This window comes from Oenanthe melanoleuca, chromosome 7 (genome assembly GCF_029582105.1).
Source record: "Oenanthe melanoleuca isolate GR-GAL-2019-014 chromosome 7, OMel1.0, whole genome shotgun sequence".
NCBI classification, from domain to species: Eukaryota; Metazoa; Chordata; class Aves; order Passeriformes; family Muscicapidae; genus Oenanthe; species Oenanthe melanoleuca.
The window spans coordinates 32,326,364-32,349,289 of record NC_079341.1 but is presented as its reverse complement, the minus strand read 5'-3'; the positions used below and the strand labels follow the sequence as shown (position 1 = coordinate 32,349,289).

The following is a 22,926-nucleotide window of genomic DNA, read 5'->3' as shown; positions in this document are numbered from 1 at the left end:
TAAACTGTTCTGGGCTTGTGTTCGTTTTTTGTTGTTGTGGTTTTTTTTGTTGTTTTGTTTATGTTTTTTAGGGTTTTTTGGATTTCATTGCTCTTTTCTGAAGTGGCTCTAGGAGTTGATGTCCAAAACTGGATGTGTGTGTTTCTGCTGAGGCCTTAGTGAAGCTGGTTAGGCTGAGAGACTGGGTTTGTGAAGGGTGATTAGATTATTCATCCTTGGGAAAATCTTGCCTGCTTGACATGGGCCTGATTCTGCTGACACAAACTGATCCTGTGATCCCCTGTAATGCCTAGATCTTTTGCCATATGGCTGTTAAATGGCCATCTTTAGATTTGTTTTGTTTAATTGTGGGGTTTTTTGGACAGCATTTATGTAATTTGATAGCTCCATGTAGTCTCTATTTCTGATATCAGTAATATTTTTAAAAATATTTTCCTAATTCTGAATTGTAGTGCTTACTCTCATTTTGTTCTGAAACCAGCATTTCTTGCACTTAAATTAAGGAGCTCAGCTAATAAAGACAGTGAGAAGGAAATTCTTTCAGCAGATTTGATTTGATTTGATTGTCTTTTAAATTAGTGTAAGGAAGACCAGTTCATTGATCAAACTTGTAATTCTCTGATGATTTGTACAAATATAAATGAAATCAAAACCTGGTCTTAAAACTCAATGTGATCTATAGTTTACATGGCCAATATGATAAAATTGATCTCTTCTCAGCAGTTGCCATAGTAACCCAAATAGATTTTATGAGTTTGAAATATTTGCAATTATTAGTAGAATACACACACGTTACTAAATATATATGAGCTAAATCTTAATGACCATTTAAAGCCATATCTATGTCAAGTTTTAAAGTCAAATTAAAAAAAAAAAAAAAAAGTCTTCGACTTGTGATTTTATTACTTGGATGCTTCCAGTTCCAAGTCACATAGCAAACTTTGGAAGTACAAGATTTGGGACACCTTTCTGCTCAGATTATTAATTAATCTCTGCTTCCTGTGCTTCTGCACCCTGCACACAGAGCAGGGTTCATGTGCTATTGATATCACCCTCGTGCTCTGCCGTCTTCAATTGCCAGAATTGGCAGAAAGGTCAAAGATAAAAGCTACTGAAATGTCAAGGATAAGCCTGCAAGACATCCTTTCATTTTAAATACCCTTTGTTTCCAGATGTGTGTTAAACTTAAAAAAGAGACTGTGGATGGCTGAGTAGGTGCAAAATAGCTGGAGATTATTTTTAACCAAGTGTTTGAAACCGTGTGTAGTTTACTGTTCTTGTCTAGATCGAGATGAGCAAGATCTGCTAATAATAGATGTCATTAGCATGAAAGAAGCAGAGCATAAACACTTACTACAGTTGCAAGAGCAGGCCAATAGTTATTACATAATTTCTGTGCATTCAGCTTCATCCTTTCTATGAGAATTGGTAGCCAGCAAAAACATGTTTGAGAGATGCCTTGTTCACTCCTGAATACCAGATTATTTTTGTTGTTAGTTTTACACCATGTTGCATATTTCACTTTTTGACACCTACAATTTCATGGTGAGTAAACAGCAGATCTATATGTGGCTATTGACAGTAATGTGCCTCATTTTAGAAGCATTTTATGACCCTCCCAAATCCCTGCTCACTGTGGTATCATATTTTGGATCTGCACTTAGCAGCTTGCATCTGTTCCCTTCGGTGTTTTCCTTTGTTTATTTGCACTTTAGTTTGCAGACCTCATCACACTGCCCAAATGTGATCAAGAGCAAGTTTCTTTAAAGAAACAACACTATAACATGCCTTTTATCACCTAATAGAAGATTATCTCCATATTGACATCTTTACTAGATATTATTTAATTTAAGATCAAAGTACTACAAGTTTGTAATTGACTGGTTTGCTGAACAATCTTTATGTCATGGTGGTTATACATACAGGATAACCACACCAACTGCATCACTAGGGAACAGCATTTAATGTGTTCTTTTCACAGATTTCACAGCTCTTTTTCTTAGATTATCTTCTTAAGGAAAAATAAATCCTTCTCTTTTTTTCTCCATAGTCAATCATAGCTGTCCTGATGATCAGTTTAAGTGCCAAAATAATCGCTGTATTCCCAAGAGGTGGCTTTGTGATGGAGCTAATGATTGTGGTAATAACGAAGATGAATCAAATAAAACTTGTGCAGGTAAAAATTTTACTTGGTTGTGCAAACAAGTTCTTTAACTTCAGTTCCATGAATAGTTCAGGACAGATTTGAACTGAATTGAGCCAGGCTCCTACTTGTAATCTGAATTTTGATGTTTTAAATTAATTCCGATTTTGATGCCAACAAGGCTGGAATGCAAATTATATTTTACTTAATCCATGTGCTTGGCTGTGCTTTCCAAAGTTATTCAGCTCTTAATCTCTCCATATGGGTCGACTGTCAAAGCAATGCTCAGGTGTAAACTTTGAGGTACAAATCTTTTTTGGCAGCTAGAACTTTTTTTTATTAATGTGCTGTGATGGGTGTCATGTCACCAGTAAATTTTATTTTATGCTAATTTATGTTATGCATAATTAATTATTCAGTTTCCACTCAGTGCCTTGAAATTCTTTTCATTTCTGAGTTATTAACTGGAGTGTGGGTTTTTAAGCAAATAGCAAGATGAGGATTGTTTACTGATTCCACTGTAGTAAATCATGGAATTCCCAATCTGTCCTTTGCTTCTGTGGAAGTGATGTTTAGTGCATGTTGTCAGAGACTCTCAACAAGCATTAAATCTCACATATGCAACATGCCAGCCATCAATGAGCTGATGAGTGTTGTGAACTGAAGTGCAGTGCAAGACAGCACACATTGTGTATTAAAATATTCCCTGTTGTCTTACTGCCTTGATATTCTTTGATATCCAACTGTTTGCTTAGGGTGAGAATCTAATTTGAAGACCATTTTTTTTAACCCTGTGTCATTTGGCGATGGATCAAATTTTGTATTCTTGTTTTTCTATTTATTCCTGCAGTGGCAAACACAGTAAATGTTTTAAAAATTGCTTCTTTGAAATATTTTAAACTTATAGTCCTCTGTTGTGTTTTGGGCTACTTCTCTGAAGAAAAAGGAAAATGGTAGTTGCAAATAATAAAGAAATATTCTTTTAGTTGCTGGGGTTTTTGACATATCAACCATTTTTTAAAAATGTAGAATAACAACTAGGTGAATTCTAAAAGCTGAAATTTAGGATCAAAATCTGTGTTGCTATCACTGGCATTATGTGTTCAAATTTTAAATAAACAAAATTATACATAATGACAGTTTTCTGTGTTAGCTTTTTAGTGACATTTTACTATTCATCAGCTTTCAAAGTAATTTCTGTAGCTACATAGCACAAATTCTTTTAGTGATCCTTATTTCTTCAGGAGAAAGACATGCATTGATTCCTTTAATGGATGATGACAGCTCAGTTTTTGCAAAGGCAAGGATTCGAAGCACAGTGAGGCCAGGTACATCACTCACAGGCTAATTCCCATTTTCCTGTGTAAATACAAAATTCCCAAGATCATTGTCCATGGTGTGGAATACAGGTTGTTAATATTCCAACTGGTGGGCATTTTTATACCCTGATTTTTGTTTACTTCAAGCATTAGTGCATATTAATTCTCTTCTTCACAGTTGTATCTAGAATTTCATGTTCTTTTATGAGGAAGAAACCACTAAGAATTCCACACAGAGGTAGAACAGCCCTGCAGTTTTTTTTTCCCTGTATTTTTGGAGTGTTTTGTCTTGACAGCAAGAACTTGTCAGGTGAATCAGTTTTCTTGTGGGAATGGACGGTGCATTCCAACGTCGTGGTTGTGTGACAGGGAGGATGACTGTGGAGATGGAACTGATGAAATGACATCCTGTGGTAAGTGGATTTTTCTTTTGGGGGCAGGAAAAGTAAAATTCTTCTGTATCATATGAAACATATAGGGATCTCTTTTCGTGTCAGCTGAAATGATAATACTACTTCTGAAATGGCAAATAGAATTTGTTTGGTTGATAAATAAACCCAAAGCAAATGCAGCATTTTCTATTTAATGAGTTTTTAACTACAATACCAAATATGCAGATCAATCAAGACTTTTTTAATTTACAGTCCATTATTAAATGTTGTCACCCTCAAAAATGATTCTTTATCTCTGCCACATACCTCTCCACATGGGCCCCTCAGCATATTCTAGATGTCAATAAAATCAGCCTCTTTCAAGCCTCAACAGAAGTATGTTTGATCTTGTATTTTTCAGAAAAGAATTAAATTTCTTGGTTCTATCATGAGAGAGCATCAGCAGCTGTGCTGACTGCTGCTTTGCTGAGATACTGCAGAGAGGGGTGTGCTCTCTCTAATCAGCTGCTTCCAAACAATTAAGGATTTTAATAGTCATTTGTTTTGCAGGGCACTGGTAACTGCTGTGAGTCTGAGAGCACAAGGGTCAATGAGCTGTCTGCAGATGCAGAATCACAGAATGTGATGTATTGCAGTGTAGAATCACAGGATGGTTTGTGTTGGAAAGAACCTTAAAGATCATTTTGTTCCACCCCCCTGCCAGGGGCAGGGACACCTCCCACTAGACCAGAGCTTCATCCAAACTGGCATTAAACACTTGCAGGGATGAGGCAAAAACTGAAGTCTTTACACAAATAAAAATAATAATAGGTAGACTTCTAATTGCCTTGCTTCAAATCAAGTAACTTCAGTTGTGTACAGGGGTAGGATGAGTGACCAGGGAACTTGCATTTTGCAGTCTCTAAAGCTCTAACTCTGTTTAATGGCACAGCATTGACTCACAGTGCTAGAAGAGTTTCTCTGCCTGTACCCCATGTTCTTAGGCACATCAGCCACTCACAGATGTTACTGGCACCTTTGGAAATCCTTCCCATGAGCTTTGTTCAGTATCCTCTCAGCTAACCTGGAATATTTCTTCAGATCTTTTAATCAGGATTTATGTCACTGGCTGTTTTTCTGTGTAGCCAAACTTGACATGTTTCATGTTTTAGCACCTTGTTTTGTTATCCTCAAACACTGTGGCTGTGCCAATATGTCTAATATTTCATTTTTCATCCTGCCCTCTGATTTGATCACTAACGGGTGTGCTTATGGCATTTCCTTACTTGGGAGATATTTCCTTCTATGAAAGTGTTGAAAACTCTTGTACCCAGAAGGACATAATGAAATTGGTGTCTACACTGTGGAGAGACTTCACTGGAAGCTCAAGAGGCACCTTTCATTTCTGTGTGTGCAGGGCAGTCAGGACAGGGCTGGGTGTGGGTCAGCTGCAGGATGTGCATCTCTTTTCTGTGAAGTAGGAAAGGACCATAGGGACAATGAGGGAAGTGCTGTGTGTCCCCCAGGATGTGAGCAGGAGCTGTGGCTAATGGTGAAGGCTGGAGATGCTACAAAACACTCTTGGAAAGGCTGTGGTGGGCTGGGAATCCTGAGCTGGCTGCTGCTGGTGGTGGTGAGGGTAATCACAGTTCATTATAATCAGTTTCTGTCCCTCTGTACAGATGAACATAAAGAAAATTAAGTCATGGAGGCATTCATGTATGGATGTTATGTTTAATAGTTTTTATTTCTTTTTGAACTCTTTCACAGAATTCCCAACATGTGAGCCACTCACTCAGTTTATCTGCAGAAATGGAAGATGCATTAGTAGCAAATGGCTCTGTGATTCAGGCAAGTATCAAGTCCTCTATACCTGAAATGAATATGAAGGATATCACATAAATATGGCTTTGAGGATCTTTTTTTCTGAGACTCATGCAGTCACTTTGGCTTGTAAGTAATCAGAGAATAAATAAAGCATTTTTAAATTACAGACCTGACCTAGAAGTTAGCCACACTGAAGGTTCAGATAAGGAATGAGGCATTAGATATTGTAATAGGTACAAATACTATATTATGTAGAATGAAGTATGGTGATTCATTACTTAAAAAAAAAAAACAAAACAAAAAAACAAAGTAAAATTATTGGTTATGAAAGTATTTTTTTGTTCTTAGAAACCAACATGGTTTCAGTGACCAATATATATGATTTTTCGTTTTATGTGGAAAAGTTCATTTAAATAAATATCATCCCTGAAGAGTGAAGGCAAGCAATATTTTACAATGTATTTAGTTCTTTTGGCTGGAAGAACTTTATATATTTGTATTATACTTGTATATTTCAAATACATGTTTGAATGTTAAAATGAATCTCCTCTCAGAGCTTGTGGTATGAGAGTGATGCTGCTCCAGTCCTAATAACATTGGGTTGGTCCAAAGCATTTGGTGTTTCTATAATTTTATTTGTCTGACAGGTATTTTTAACTGTAAATGGACAAATTCCCGAAATTATCAGTGTGCTGATGAATTTCTGTGCATGGAGACCCTTTAGAGTGTACCTAACATATTTATCTCCGTCCTCCCTTGATGACCACGATCAAATTACAGGAATTGCCTTAAGACTGTTGCAATGACTACAACATTAGAGTAATGAGAAACTGCATCCCATGATTATTTATGTGCTTTCTCCACTTTGTACTCTTGTAAACACATGGAAACAAAGTTTAATACTATTGAAAATAAATTCACCAGGTTTTCATTTTGGTTTGTGTGAAGCTGTTTGTGTCTGTGATTAAATATCTTAGGTTATCACAGAGAATAAAGTAAACCAACTGTGTTTGAAAGCCTGTGTAGTTACACAGAGCTAAAGAAATTAAGAAAATCTACAGGCTTCTCATGCTTGCTGGTGTCTCTGATTGAGTAACTGAGTAAGGGGTCGGACTATCCAAAATGACAAGGTTGAGTTCTGTTGGTAAATAAGATTTAAGAAATAATTTTATGCCTGTAGGCAAAAAACATACTGCTTTATTTACTGGATTTTTCTTTTTCCACGTGCCTTTTTCAAAATGATTTTTTACCCTTAGATATTTTGTTCAGATAATTTATATTTTAAAATATTTTAAAATATTGCTGTTTGCAGATGATGACTGTGGTGATGGCAGTGATGAGCTGGGCTGTGTTCACTCGTGCTCTGCTGATCAGTTCAGGTGTCAGAATGGCAGATGTATCCCAGCACACTGGGCATGTGATGGTGACAATGACTGTGGAGATTTCAGTGATGAAACCAAAACAAACTGCAGCAGGGAAGGTTAGATTTTTTTTATTTTTTTTTTCTTCTTAATTTTTAATACTGATGAACACAGAGAATAATTTGTTATAAATACCTGACCTTCAGCCAATGGAGAAAGAGATGATGATTTTAACCTTGGTAAAGGCTGGAATGGGAAATACATCAAGTGCAATGTGATAACACAGAAGTGTATCATGAAGAGGAATGCATTTGAAAACAGAATGAGTATTACAGTGAGATAAGTTTTATAGTTTTACTTCAGTGAATTATGCTAGATGTGGTGTTTGTCTCATTGCAGAGATGGGTGCTGTCTAGGTGAAGAGACAGTAAGAAGCATTCTTTAAATTATTATTGATATTTTCTGGGTTTTTTTATGCTTTGGAACAGTATTACTCTCATTTTTGTGTAATGCAAGTCTTTGTGGGTTTTTTTACATAAAAGCATTTTAACAAACTGCAGCCCTATTTAAATGCTGTATGTTGTATTTATTTGAGTGGGGAGAGAAGGGAAGGATGCTTATGGCATAGGATAAAGAATAATAAATTCAGAATGAGGGAATATCTTTCATATTTGTCTCCTGATGTTTTTTTCTTCAGCGAAGTACTTGTACACAATATTATTGGTCCCTTTTCATAACTTTATATTCTAAATCTAGTTTGATACCTCATACAAATACATGAATTATGAAAATGCCAGCATGAGTGAAGTCCTTAATTTTATATATTCACAAAAATAATTTCTATCTATCTCTATCAAAATGATTAGTCTGAAACTGAACAGCCCACTTTTACCCCTGTTCATTTCTATTTTGAAACTTAAAGCCTTGCTCTAACCTTTTATGATAGAGTACAAGAATGTAATTATGTAAGAAAGAAAAACAACAAAAGAATGTTAAATAAAATAAAATAAAATGTATCTTTATAAACAGTGCTATAAGAATGGATTAAAATAATGCTTTTTGGTACAAGCAGGAAAGTATAAGTATGCCATTACTTTAAAGTTCATGTTATTGTCGTTAGTATGTTATTAAATGATAGAAATGCAGTTGTAATAGTAGTGAAAAGGAAAGCAAGAATAAAATTGAAAAGGCCATAAGCTAGAAAATGCTTAGAGAATTATGTATGTGATGAATAATTAAAATCTCCAGTAATGATTGTTTGAAGCAGTCAGCACTGATTCCAGGGCTGCACTGAGTGAAGCTCCTTTGCTGTGGGGTCTGGAGCAGCTCCAGCTGCTCTGCCAGTGCTGCAACAGCAAAACCAGACTCGTGTGGAGGTCTTGTCAGAGCACAGGTGTGACCTTTCAGGTTTTGTTTATCAGGAGATGGACCTTGCTGGGGAAAAAAGGAGAATGATGAAGGATGAGGAAAACCAGCTTGAGGATGAAGCACAGGGTTTGCAAAGCACCAGGGAAACTTCATCAGCCTTGCTCCTCCTTATACCTCCAAACTCCCTCCTGTCTGACAGATGTGCAAAAAGGAAATAAAAATTGGTATTGAGCATGTAGTGGAGGAGGAGTGAAGGAAGTGAGGAGGATAAGAAAGAGTTTGTCTGAAGTTTGTGTTGGGGTGATGAGTTACAGGATGGAATAGGGCATTTTGAGAGTTGTGCCTCAGGACTCTGATTTTGGTTTGGGTTAGGAAAAGGATTCTAAGTGTAGACTTGGACAGAAAAAAAAGACTCACACAAGCAAATTCTTCAATGTAATTCTTATTTTTCTAAGAAACTCCCTCTCCTGGAAGGTGCAGTGGGAGGGAATTTCAGTGCAGTCCTGATGGGAGCTGCGTTCCTGAGCTGTGGCGCTGCGATGGGGAAAAGGACTGTGAGGATGGCAGTGATGAGAGAGGCTGCAATGGGACCCTGAGAGAGTGTGATGGGAAAACAAAGTTCTCCTGCAAGAGCACAGGTAGGTGCTTGCAGATGCATTTTCCTCTCCCTTGCTCTGTGTGGCTGTGTGAGTTTGTGTTGTTTGATCACATGTCTACTCTTTAACTAATGCTTTTAATGCTCAATACAAATAAGGTGAGGTTACTCATCGTATTCCTACAAGGAAAATAATATTGATTTACATGCCCTGTTTTCTGATTTTCAATATGAAGTGGATGAGTTTTGAGATTACTTAATGCTGAAACCACTCTCTCTGACAGTACATCACATCAAATACTTATATAAAGCATTTAAGAGTGCTCCAAAGTTTTTTTCTTCTATTTCCCATTTTTGGCCCTAGAAGTAAGTTGAAGCAAATGGTATAAAGTACCTTGAATACTCTGAAGAATTGCAACTACAGCACTGGAAATCTGAAGAGCAGTACTGGAATAAAAATACATTATTTGATTATGTGTAAAATCAATGTTTTTTTTCTAAGTATGCTCACTAAAAAGGTGTTATAAGAATGTGGCAATCATTGCATGAGGATATGCAGTGAAATAAACAATAACGTTTAGGTGGAACCTTTTTTAAAGGGAAAATCCAGTTAAGGAATAAATTAATATATGTCAGTATGATATTAATATTTTTTTGTGATTTCTTTCAAAGCTTTGTGTGATATTAGGGCTAAAATAACTTTCACAGCAATATTTAATGAAGGCTGTAAGAAGTAGGATATTGGCAACTACAAATATTGAAGGAAGGGAGAACCCATTCTAATGCCTGTGTTACAGCTAAGCATGATAAATGTGTCAGAGGAGTTATATGATCTCTGTCCTGAAGTAACTTGCTCTTACTTGGATTTTAAAGTTATAAAAATTGTGATGTCTTGAGAAAGAAATATGTAATACTGAATTGTGTCTAAATAAAACATTTTTGTTCTATTTCCCTGAAGACGTGTAAAATAAATAGCTGTTAAGTGAAACACTTTCTAGAAGTACAAATGTATTATTCACTTCCAAGAGAGTGGTTTCTTTCCTGAAACTGGTTGATAGAAGCCCTGATACAGGAAATAGTCAGCACCAGGAGCAAGTGTATTTCCTTGTGCCCAAATGGGGAAAAGCTAACACCACCCAACTGGCCAAAGTGGAATTGTTAGAGGAAAGAAAGGTGGATAAATCTCAATAGATGAGGTTTATTCTGATTAGCTGCATATGGAAAGCTAATGAGATAAGATATTACTACTTTAGTTAAGAGAAAACAGAGAGATAGGTTAGAGGCAGTGTGGAATACAAGTTACTGGGCTTTACTCCTTTCAGAAAAGGTGCTTTTTAGGCTGGGCTCTGGTTTCTTACTTGTCCTGAATGATTTTAGAGACAGAGAATGGAAACTTTCTGGTGGTAAGCTAAGATTTTCTAAATACAGCTGCCATAATAACAGGAAATATCAAGGATTTAAATTCAGCATAATTGTCTGAGTGAGTTTTCCTTTCAACAGAGAACTAGAACCCCATTTCAAAGTCCACAGTCCAAGCTACATTCCCTCATTATGTATTTCCCTATGTTTGTAGTCATGTTAGAGGAGGGCACTGTCTCAATTTACAGGATGAAAGGTTCTCTGGCTGCCACATAGAAATAGAGCAAAAACAAAAATATCCATTAAATTTGCTAAATTCAAGGGTGTATATGGCTTTCATTTGAAGGAAAATGCAATCATGCATTTGTTGTGTGGAACACCACTGGAGCCACCAGTTATGACAGACATAATTTTCTCTTTTGCAATATTTCCTCCTGGAAGGAGAAAAATTGCTGTTCTGGAGGAGGCATGTAGTAATATAGAAGAAAACAGCAAAGGCAAATTTTTGTTTAGCTACTTTTCCATTTGTTTAATGTGGTTTGGACAAAGGAGTAATAATGGATTTATGAGAAATAGTTACTGGAATGTTTCAGAATAAATGGAATTTTTTCTTTGCATGATTCTAAAGAAATAATATTGTCTGGCTTGCACATTCATGGCAGTTGTTGTGATGAGGAGGCACTGGCTGATTGTCCCCTCAGAGACTGATTGCTGGGTGGTGACATCTGATACAGAATGTGATGGGTGTGTGCAGGGGCACGAGTATGGAGGGAGCTGAAACTGCCAGTTCTTGGGGAGGGAGATGGCAGCTGGTGAGAAGAGCAAAAGTGAGATAGTTCTGCCCATTTTTTGCTCATTTCTTTTTATTTTATGTCTGTTAATAGTTGCTGCAGGATCTTTCCTTACTGAGGCTTTTTGGCTTTGGCTAATGTGTCACAATGCCACAGGCATGAGGGCCAAGCTACAAAACCAGAATTGTCAGCATTCAGCCAAAAGGGATTTTTCTGCTTACAGGGATGGTGATCTCAAGAACCCATTGTACCCAGCTCCTTTTCCAATATTCAGTTAACAATCTACAGTGGGGGGTGTTCTATATCCTGTATGGATGGCATTTTATCATTTGCCTCTAGTAGTTGAACATTTTATTCCTAACAAGTCATCTGACTCCTTTGGATATTGAATGACTTCTGCCATATGGGTCCCTAAAAGCATTATTTGTTGAATAAACCAAGATTTTTTTTTTTCTCTCCTCAGATATCTTCAATTTCTGTTTTATGTTTCTACCCCTTTATTATTTTTGTTGGTCTCGCTGGAACTGTCCAGCCTGGGCAGTCCTTGAGCTGCTGTACCCAAAGTCAGCCAAAATGCTGCAGGGCACTTGAGCTACCAGATTTCAGAATTGCTTTTGTGATTTTTTTTCAAAACCATCCAATGTTTGTTTGTAGTTATGTGTGATGAAAAATGTACTAGAGGTTGCACAGCAGTAGGATGTGAGAAGCAGTCATTACCTGATTGAGATTGACTATTCTTGGACTACTGCTAGCCAATTATTTTTTGGTTTTAAATTAGATTAAACTTCTTTTAAATTAGACTAGATTACTTTAAATTGTAAAAAGATCCAACTTTCTATTTGAAATTCTGATTCTGTCCTCCAAAAATTATTACAGGCATGTACTTCAGCTCAATTTTATGTACTACATAAATTTATCCTTTTTATTCCATTTCCCTACTTTTCAGTTAGTAGGGCTACACCAAGAGCAAAATCTGTGCAATCTCACTTAAAATGTCATCTAATTACTCTAATGATCATAATAAAGTACTTCTGTGAAGGCAGATGCAAAAGAGCCATGAATACTTCAGTTTAGTTAGCAGTACATCTGAGCTGTAATGTTTATTTGTCATATTTACTATTCTTTTTTATTTTTTTCAAGCAGCAGTTGAAGGAACCCTACCATTTTTGATGCTCTTCTGTAGACTATTTTTTAATAATTTCCCTTTTTTAATTTTTTTTTTCCTTACATCTAATAATAAATTAGAGGGAAAAAAGATTTTTGGTGAAAGAAGTAATTCTGATCTGGAATGGAAAATAAGGAATGTACATAGAGGAAATCAAGTCAATGGGTGCTGATCACAGTGGTGCTGGAAGAATGGAACAGCAATAGCACTGGTGCTGTCTGGATGGGGATTGTCAGAGTCCAGATTAGATTTGTGCCCTAAAGGCTGGGAAGGAAAGGTTTTCCAGAAACGTGATGAGGAAATTGGTCGGATTTTTGTCCTTAGTGCATGGCCACATTGCTTTCTGTGGTAACTGCTCTCTTCTTCAGGTCTGTGCGTTGGGTTTTGTTTTGTTTTGTTTTGGTTTGGTTTGGTTTGGGTTTTTTTGGGTTTTTTTTGGTTTTTTTTTGTTTTTTTTTCTCTCTCCTGTCTCATCCAGGAGTCATTTATAAATATCTACTTTCTACTAAAATCTTTAAATTGAGAAATGACCACTTTTTTGAAACAACATGATTCTGTCGAAGTCCCACATGTGTTCTACAGGACAAGTGAGATCACTGACCATCACAACATTTTGTTGAATGTGTCAGGTTGGAACATTCTGTGATGTTGATGGGATTGAGATTGAGTCCATTCTAAAGTTGAGGAAGGTTACATTACACCTCTAGGCAATAAGAATTAGCTGTAAGAGGAAACAGTGAAATTAATGCTCCACCAAAGTAGTTTTCCTATGGTTGAAGTTGTAATCACTCAAAAACTCTCCTGGGTTCAGCATCCTGACAAAGACTTAAGGAGTGTATAAATAGTTAATTCTGCTGATAAGAATTGCAGGCAATAAAAACCATTGGAGAAGCATTTGAATCAGGCTTTCCCACATAGCTGCTGCTCAGGCCTTTTATTTCACTGTGTTACACAAAAGATCTATGGAAAAGGGCAGCTACAGCTACTGAGGCAATTAATTTATGATGGAATTTTACTAAAGAGGTTCCTGGAAACCAGAAGTGTGAGTTTCACTAAGGGGCAATAAAGGAAAAATACTTCAGTGAATTTTAAGTAATGATTTCAAGACATTCATAATATTTCATTAAGTCCATCTCTTTAGAATCTTGGCAAAGATTAATTCCTTGAAAGTATATTCTACTTAAGAACATGTCATATCTATCATAATGAAAGATGAATCTTTCATTATAAAACATATCTTCACTAAGGTACAAGAAAGGCAGGGAAACTGATTTTCCCTGTAAACATTTGAATGCATAAAAGATTAAAGTAACAGATTAGGAGCTCGATTGGAAGCAACCTCAATTTACTTTGGGTTATGGTTGGTTTGGTTGATGTTGGTATTTTCCATTAGCTTGCATTCTACTGCAGTGTTACAGTAATATATAAAATCAATGATCATTCAGGATAATAAAGAATAAGGACACGTTTTTGAAATACTTGTGATTGCATGTAATGATAAGCTGCATACATATCATGCATACAATTTTGTTTCCTAGTGTCTGTGCAGTTCTGTCTTTTGAGTATGGGATATTTGGGACTTTGGCTACTAAAAAAAATAGTGGAAGCTTTTCATTCTAATTGCCACCCCTCCCTGTTGGTTTTCAAGCTGATTTTGCACTGGCAAAATGATGTTCTGTTATTTAATCCCCACACTCAGTGTAGTATTATCCTGAAGTTCCACTTCTTGCTTTTCTCCACCAAAAGTGGAAACAGTCTCACGTTTTCCTATTGAGTGCTGCAGAATCATGTTGTTGTTTTTTTTTTTCCATTGTTCTTGTTTCACTGTATTTTATCCCCTGGACTTTCTGTGAAGACATCATCATTTTTTTGCATCAGAAGAAGACTAAAATGTCAAACAAAATGCATTAAACCAATCTTCAACAAATGTGTCTTTTTAAGAAAATTAAAATCTGATATTGTATAAGCTGGGAAGGGTGGACAGAAAGTTTTGTCAGTTCATGCTGAGCAGGTTTGACCTTAGGAGTCTCAGGCTTTGCCAGTCAGTGCTTGGGCCTCCACCCAAGAATTGCTGTCAATGGAACTGAACATTGCCAGGATCTTCCTTCCCATTCCAATTGATTTCCTCTGCATAGTTCATTCATGGGCAAAAAAATTAAAAATTTCTAGGTCAGCTTTATTACCTGTGGCTCTACCTGTTCTCTCTCCATTAATTGGAAAATAAAGTACTTGACATTTCTGTTCAGTCTTGGTGTTATCAAAATTTACAGCTAAACCCTCCTGGCTGTAGGTAGCAAATAGAAAAATAGGCTGGGACAGAAGCACACACCTTACACACACCTGTAAGTGTCAGCATTCACAAGCTTGGTTCTTTTCATTAAAATCTCTGCTCATGTTGATTCTAATTTAATATCTGCATGATTTAAAAGATTAAAACCATTTTTCTAATCAAGAGGCGTTCTTGCATCTCTAAACATTGATGGTCATCACAAATTACTTTCCCTGCTTTTGAGACATTTTCTGACCACTGGTTTGACAAAACTGAAGTAATTTAAGAAATTTCTTCTGCTGTAGTTATTTTGCCTGAAAGCTCATCATTTATCTGACATCACTGGGGATGTGTCTACTTCCTAGAAAATTTTTTTCTTTGGAAACCCGTGCTAATTAAAAGTCATATATTGAAAACATTGCTCCCATGGAGGGCTTTTGCACTAGAATATAAAAGAAAGCAAAAATTAAAAATAATTAGAATTTTTTTGTATCATTTGACGTATTTAAAAGATTTTGGGGTTGTGTCCTGCCTATATGCAGTTTTGTTCAGCACACAGATAACTAGGACTGGTGTTTGAAAAATTAGATTGTCAAAAGTGCTGTGGACAGTACTTAAGAGTGTAAGTGCAAGTTGGTTTCCTTCTGCTCATCAAAGAGGAAAGAAGTACTAATAGAAAAGAATAATTCAAAACAAAAGAGAGAAAAAAATTGTATATTTTGTTGAAGGTTTTTTTTTTCCTCCTGAAGTTTGCTTGCAGTCTGATTTGCTGTGTTTATTGTCTCTTTTCCCCAAGGGAGATGCATTAGCAAAGCGTGGCTATGTGATGGCGATATTGATTGTGAGGATCAGTCTGATGAGGATAATTGCGAGGGCTATTTGTGTGGACCACCAAAATACCCTTGTGCTAATGATACCTCCATCTGCCTACAGCCTGAGAAGCTCTGCAATGGGAGAAGAGATTGTCCTGATGGATCTGATGAAGGCGATCTTTGTGGTACTTCTTTTAGACACCTTTTTCTGATTGCTCATGTTACTGTCTGTTGTGATGCCTCCTGCTGAAAAAAAAAAAGGTTCTTGTGCTGAAATTTTAGCACTAGAGCCTATCTGAGGGGTTTTGTTTAGTTAAAGTCACACTGAGTTTATGCTTGAAGTTTTTGTTTTCTTCAAAGAAGGCAAAGGAGACAAGTCTTTCATTTTCAAACATTCCTGGAGGTAAACAGTTTAAAGGGCATTGATGTGTAGGAAAAGACTTGAGCTCATTTGCAGTTCTCTCCAACCACAAAATCCTGAGTTCATAGAATGGTTTGGCTTGGAAGGCACCTTAAATATCAGCTCCTCCAGCTTAGGCAGGGACACTTCTGTTAGACCAAGTTACTCCAAGCCCTTTCCAACCTGGCCTTGGACACCTCCAGGGATGGGGCAGCCACAGCTTCTCTGGGCACCCTGTGCCAGGGCATCCCCACCCTCAAAGTCAAAACTTTCTTCCCAATGTCAACTCTACTCTGTCCTCTGTCAGTTTGAAGCCATTCCTCCTTGTCCTGTCCCTCCATCCCTAGTTCCCAGTCCCTCTCCAGCTCTCTTGGAGCCCCTTTAGGCCCTGGAAAGGACTCTCAGATCTCCCTGGAGCCTTCTCCTCTCCAGGCTGAACAGTCCCTGCTCTCAGCCACTTTACAGAGCAGAACTGCTCCAGCCCTCAGAGCACTTTTGTGGCTTTCCCTGCACTTGGTCCAAATGTCCCCATCCTCCTCATGATGGGGGCCCCAGAGCTGGTGGGGTCTCACCAGAATAGAAGGGAAGAATCTCCTTCCTTTGAGGTACAGTTTATTTGATGCAGCCCAGGGCACATTTGGCTTTCTGGGCTGCAAGCTCACATTTCCAGGTCAGGTTGTGCTTCTTATCCACTAACACCTCCACTTCCTCCTCCTCAGGGCTGCTTCCAATCCATTATTTCTCCAGCTTGTATTTGTGCTGGTGACTGTCCTAATTCAGTACAGCTCCTCTATTTGGCTTTGTTGAACTTTAAGTTGTTTGCACAAAGCCCCACCTTTCAAACCTGGCAAGGACCCTCTGGGTGGCATCTTTTCCTTGCTGCATCACTCACACAACTCTGCTCATCAGGAACTGCTGAGGGTGCCCTCAATCCCACTGTCCATGTCATTGAAATTGGTGTTAAACAGTGTCAATCCCAAAACAACTCCTGAGGATCACCACTTGGACATGGAGCTATGCTAAAATCTTGAAGGGCTGCAGTAAAGCTACCAGAAGAATGGTTGCACACCAGATAATTTTAAAAACAAGTATAAAAATCTGTTTTATAAATATAAATTTTGTTTGCCCATTTTGGATGCCTTTGTAGGTGTTTTAGCTGACTTTACCATATGCAACATAACTGACAGCTTTTGCAGCCCTTAATTATTGTTTTTCCATGTTATTTCAGATGAATGTTCACTTAACAATGGTGGATGTAGCCATCAGTGTTCTGTGGTTCCTGGAGGAAGAATTGTGTGCTCCTGCCCTGCAGGATTCAATCTTACTGCAGACAACAAAACTTGTGAGATTATGGATTACTGCACCAAGCACCTGAAGTGTAGCCAAGTTTGTGAACAGCATAAAAATACTGTCAAGTGCTCATGTTATGAGGGCTGGAAGCTCAGTAAGGATGGAGAGAGTTGTGTTAGTACTGGTAAGCTGAGATTTGGTGCATGTTCAATATTCAGGATGTTAATAACTGAGGGCCATTTACTGAGAGCTTCTTACACTTTTTTAAATTTTTATATATATATATATCTTTTTTATTTAATTTATATTTTTATATTTAAGAAATCCAGGCTGGGATTATCCAAATGTGGGGTTGATTGCAATCTAAGGACTCATTAAAACTGTCCCTATTCTTGAAGGAATACTGAAATATTAGGCTAACCTAAGAATGATGATACCACGTTTTTCTAGGAATGTTAACATGGTATAATTCTGAAATTGTTTGAAGTTTTATACAGTTTTTCATGTACAGTTAATATGTATGGACATATATGTATATACACAATATAATTTTGTGTTCCATATGGGGATTTTGCTATGTATTTTTAAGAAATGGATCAATCATGATATTGATCAGTATTAGTTGAGGGTTCAGAAGATTAATTTTGAGTGTGTAATTATATGCTGCCTTTTAGAATTAAATATTTAAGCTGTTTTTTCACCTAAGGCATTCTGGCTCTTGTTTTTTGACAGCAGTAAGAGCCTGCTCAGCTCACTAATCAAGGTGAAAACCAACATGAGTCAAGGCAGGAGAGGGGAATGCATTCCCCTCATTGTTGTCTATTAACGAGTACTAAAGCATCTTTTGGAACTATGTTAGGAGTGTGTTGTTCAGGTGCAGTGTTGTGTGTAAAACAGAAACATGCATGTGCAATATAAACTGTTATCACACCTTTACTTCTCTGGTAGGGACTTAAAAATAATATTGAGTTTGCTTTCTAGATTATCATAATTCAGTTTTCTTTGATTCAGAATTCTTTGAAAATTTTATTCTAGAATACTTCTATTCTTTCACAGAGAATAGAATGATATTCTTTCATATCTTTTTGCAACTGTGAACAGAAATATCTTCAACATTTTTCTTTTGTCTTTTGCTGATATGGGTATTTCACAATTCAGTAAATATGGTTAGGATATTCTTTATTTATTCTTACTCTGCAATGATTGCTGTTAAAGTTCTTGCTTTGTGTCAGTGCTTTGGTCTGGTTCTCAATCAATCAATTGATCAATCTGATTTGCTATATTATGGACAGTTCCAGTAACTGAAAAAAGTGCATTCTTACTGGGTTAGAGACATGAGAGGATTAAAAAGAATTTAAGACAGTGTTAGTAACTCATATGAGGAAAGCTTGAAACAAACTTTAGACTAAATCAGGTAGAAATGCCTAATATTTGGAAACTAAATGGGGGAAAAAAGTGGAGTATACTCACTTGTGCTATAAAATAAGAAAAGTGAGACTACAATTTCTCGGGTGTCTCAAGCCCATGAGATATTTCTGCTTAATGTTTACTGGTGTTGGTGAGAATCTGAAGTTACAAAACGATTTCTCCAGATTTTTTTCAAAGAATGTAATACTAAATATATGATCTGAGACCTGTGGTAGCAGCTGATAGTAAGAAAAATGATACCTTTCTTTACAAACTGTAATGATGCTACCTTAATGCCATCAAAGCTCTGACAAATTTTTTTCCATATTAAATATGGCAAATGCTTTTAGAGGCACAAATAATCTTGGCCCTTTCCAGTTTATTTAATCCAAAAGACATGGGAAGTTCTCTGGAGGACAGATCCTCTGAGATTTCAGTAGTTGACTGTGTGAAGGGCATTTTAGGAAAGTGAGAACAATTTTGGTTTCTTTTGTGAATCTGTGAGACTCAAAATGTCGCCATCATTTAAGTCTCTGGGCATGAGATCTTGAATGAACTTGGAATGAAGAAAAAGCTTTTCTATAATACTATTACAAATAAAGTTCAAAGTGACCTTATGAAGATAAGCTGTCCCCCAAATGCCAAACTACTATTTCAATAATTTCAGTTGTTATGAAGTAATTCTTAGAACAGCCATAGTGATTTAAGATGCCTTGAACCAGGAGTAGGTGTGTATTCTATTAGAAAAGTAATTTATAATCTGTTTTCCAGAAGAAAAAGAAATTACTCAGAAGAAAATGAGAATGTTCCCCTTTAGCCTTTTTTTCTTTCTATCTGAAATAGCATTTTCCTATGTATAAGTAACATTTCACAAGTATAAGAAATAATATGTTAAGTTAGTATGCAATACATTTTCAGAATATGGTAAAAAAAAATATTTGTGAACCCATTAGAATGGGAATATGAGTGCTGAAAATGCAGGAATTATGTGATTCTAACTTTTTTCCTTGACTGCATTTCACTATTAAAAAGTGTGTTTGTCAGAGGAATCTAATGAATTGCCAGAGAGATATAAAGAGTTATAGAATATTAAGTAAATAGAACTAAAATGCTTGAATTGAGCAGTTCTTCTCTTTCTAGTTTCTTTTTCAAAGCCTTTTTTAGTTCCCTCTGTGATATCTCATTTCTACTTTTGTTATCTTCATTTCATGAGGGTTTTAAGTGTTTTCTCTTTTCTCCTCCAGAGTTTCTTCACTTTCCATGTCATGTTCTCATCTCGTTTGCTTGTTGCTGCTCTGGCATTGTTACATTACTGACTTCCCGAACATTAAATGTTTCCTTTAGATTTAAATTCGTATTGATTGAGCTAAGAGTGTGTTACAGAGCTCCATTATTCAGATAGAAAGTCAATACAAATTATAGGTTTTCATATTTGTGTTCCTGGCTTCTCTTGGAACACATTTCAAAATAAGTTGTGCTGGTATATTGCTCTTGCTCTTTTAAATGATAATAAGCATTCAGGAAAAAAAAATACTGTTCTTCAAAGTCTTTTAAATTTCATGTTTACATTCAACCTTTCAGACTTTGGTATAATAAATGTTAGATGAGCTCAGAAACAGTTTAAAATTGACTGTCAGCCTTTTCTAAGCAGTGGAAACCATTATATCATTTCATAGATAGATAGATAGATATAGATATATCCTTTGAGGAAAATAAATTTAAAAAAAAAAAAAAAAAAGAGGATGATGTGTCTGTCTGTTTGATCTTAGCTGGTTTGAAACTCAATTCTGTTATAATTTTCAGGTACCTTTCAAAAATAAAATGGAGAGGGGAATAGTCCAAAATAGTCCAATCCTCTCTAAGCTGTGTCAAACTTTTAATGAAGGTTTGTTTTTTTTCAGAATCTTTATGAGGTTATTGTTTTTCTTTTAGGTAATTTTCATAAAAGCATAGTGTAGATTGCTTGCTGTGCTGCAGTTTTTACAGTAAGCTTCAATCAAGCAATTAGGTTCAGTAAGAATTTTCCCTAAGAAAGAATTTCAAATTTAACCCACTGAAAAATGTGAGGCATTATTCTTTATGGAGTCTTTTTTGATGGCATTGTTTAGGCAGTTTTCTTCTAGCAGATTTTTTAACAGCTTTTCATGTAATTTATACTTTTTTTTTTTTTTTTGCATCATATATTTTAAATCCTAATCTTTGTGGTAAAAAAAATTGAGGCATTTATGAAATCATGTAGTGCAGAAATGTATGATTTTTCTAAAGAAATTTTTAACAGTTAATTTTCCTGAAAGTTTTAAAGAATGTAGGCAATAACCATTATATTGATTTGAGACTGTACAGAAGAGCTTTTAGTCAATTTACAGAATAAAAAGTATTTGGTCTCAATTTCTCAAAGATTAATCTGGAAAATAACATTAAATTTGGGGTTTATTGAATGATGGAAGCTTTTTATTTTTATTTTTATTTTTTAATTATTTGATTGAGCCTGAAAATTCCAGTTCACTGTAATGTAGCTGATTTTATAAAGCCATTGAATGACCAGGTTGGAAGGAAGATCAAAGCCTGGCTGATACTGCTGCTGTTGATCTGCTTTCCAAGACCTTCAGGACACCTTCAGTGATAAACTCCAAGTTTCCCAGAGGTGAAATATTTTGTTGACTCACACTCTTGAAGATTTTTGTTTTTCTGGTCTTTCTGAGTCTTCCTGGTCCAGTTTAAGCCTTTAATCCCTGCCCTACTTGTTATTTATACAGAAAACAGGATTTTTCCCGTTTTCAATTCATAAGCCTTTTATGTCTTAAGGGAATTTAATGTGCTTCCACATCATCTTCTTATTCCATTTTTTTAGACTAAGCAGTTCCAGATTTTTTTTTCTCTTCCCTTGCAGGCCATGATTTCTAGACCTTTTGGAACATCTGCTCATTCCTTCTTTTATTTCTTTATTTATTTCTTTTCAAGCTCTTCTTCAAAAGCTGTGTTCAGAGGAGGGTACAGAGTTGCAGGTTGTTGTCAGCCAGGTTTAGAGTTTTGTTGTGTTTATTTAAATTATAAATCCTGTCAAGATCCCATTGAACTTTAATCCTTTTCATAAAGATAATTTGCACTGTAGGTTATTTATCTTAAACTCTACTTCCTCTACTTTGAATGAAAAAACAATCCAACATAGCACACATTTATTGTTTCTTTTGCTCCCATTGTGTTGTTAATTACTGAGAAATACAAAATAAGCTACTGATGAGGATTATGACTTATGTTCTTAGGCGCTGGAATTGCCAAAAATCCCCATAGAAGCCTCCTGCATAATAGCTGCCAATTTATCAGAATTTGGAAAGTGCCATTAAAGTGTGTCTCAAGTTCAGATAAATGGTGCTTGTGAAACAGCTACTAATGTCAGTGATCCTGTTCTGCATTTATTTAATTATTTGACCACTTCAGAGCTTTGAAAAATTTGCTTTGCAGAAAGTCATTCATTGCTTTTACAAATAGCAGGGTCGTTTGGAAAGTTCAAGCCAGATTGTGAACAAGTGCTTCAAGAGCAGAAACACAGCTCTGCTGAGGTGCCTGATTAGCCTAAAACATCACAGATAATTTAGTCTGTGTGCAGTGGGTATCAGGAGAAGAGGAGCTGCAGGAGGAACTGAATAGTGAAGTGTTCAAGTGAATGAGCAAGAGATAAATTTTTCAGAGACTCTCAGGAGCCTTGAGCAGCAGGAGTATTGCCCATTGCCATAAAGTGCCAATAATAATTTACATAATAGATTTAATTGTATGGAAAGCAAAGCTCCCAATATAATCTGTTTCCCTTTGGGTGAAGGAACTCAAGAGTGGTTTGGGAGGAACAACTACTTTCCCACAGAAAGGGATGGCTGTTAAAAAATATCAACATGGATATACTGACTTGATTCAACAGTTTATAGAATCCAATTTTTTGTCTTCCTTGTTTGTTTTATTAACACAGCTACTTGCTTGGAAAAGCTTTCTTAATCTATGTAAGAGCTATAATAAAAAAAATCAGTTTCATAGCTGGGCTGACCAATGCTGATCGTATTTACAGATATTTTTGCACACTTTGATATGAACTCACTGGCACAAATCATGTAGCATTAATTCATTAACAATAGAAGGAGAAAGTTATTGGTAGCTAGATTTGTGATGGCATGTATCAGTAAGCACATCAAATATTCATTTTCTTGCTTGTTAGTTGGGCATGAGGATTTTTTTTTTATGCACTTCCATTGAAAACAAAGGGTATGCTGTGTATTCCAAAGGTATTTTATGTATTAGTAAATTGTTCCAGCTGATTGGCCTTTGAAACAATGAATATTTTAATGGTCTCATTTTTCTGAACCTTTGGAGAAGCAGATATTAAATTTGATAATTTAACTTTTTAGAACTCTTGCTATGGGCTCATTGTGCTAGAGCTACAAAATACAGTTCAACAGCTGA

General features: G+C 36.1%; 1 protein-coding gene across 1 annotated transcript in view; it reads left to right on the top strand.

Moving 5' to 3' along the window:
* Positions 1–22,926, top strand: part of LRP1B (LDL receptor related protein 1B) — a 610,286-nt gene that overhangs the window by 413,267 nt on the left and 174,093 nt on the right. The window contains exons 17-23 of the mRNA XM_056496787.1: positions 2,051–2,176; positions 3,759–3,875; positions 5,604–5,684; positions 6,973–7,140; positions 8,845–9,027; positions 15,365–15,565; positions 17,009–17,254. Of these exons, the coding sequence (XP_056352762.1) occupies positions 2,051–2,176; positions 3,759–3,875; positions 5,604–5,684; positions 6,973–7,140; positions 8,845–9,027; positions 15,365–15,565; positions 17,009–17,254 (1,122 nt within the window). The remainder of the gene's footprint in view (positions 1–2,050; positions 2,177–3,758; positions 3,876–5,603; positions 5,685–6,972; positions 7,141–8,844; positions 9,028–15,364; positions 15,566–17,008; positions 17,255–22,926) is intronic.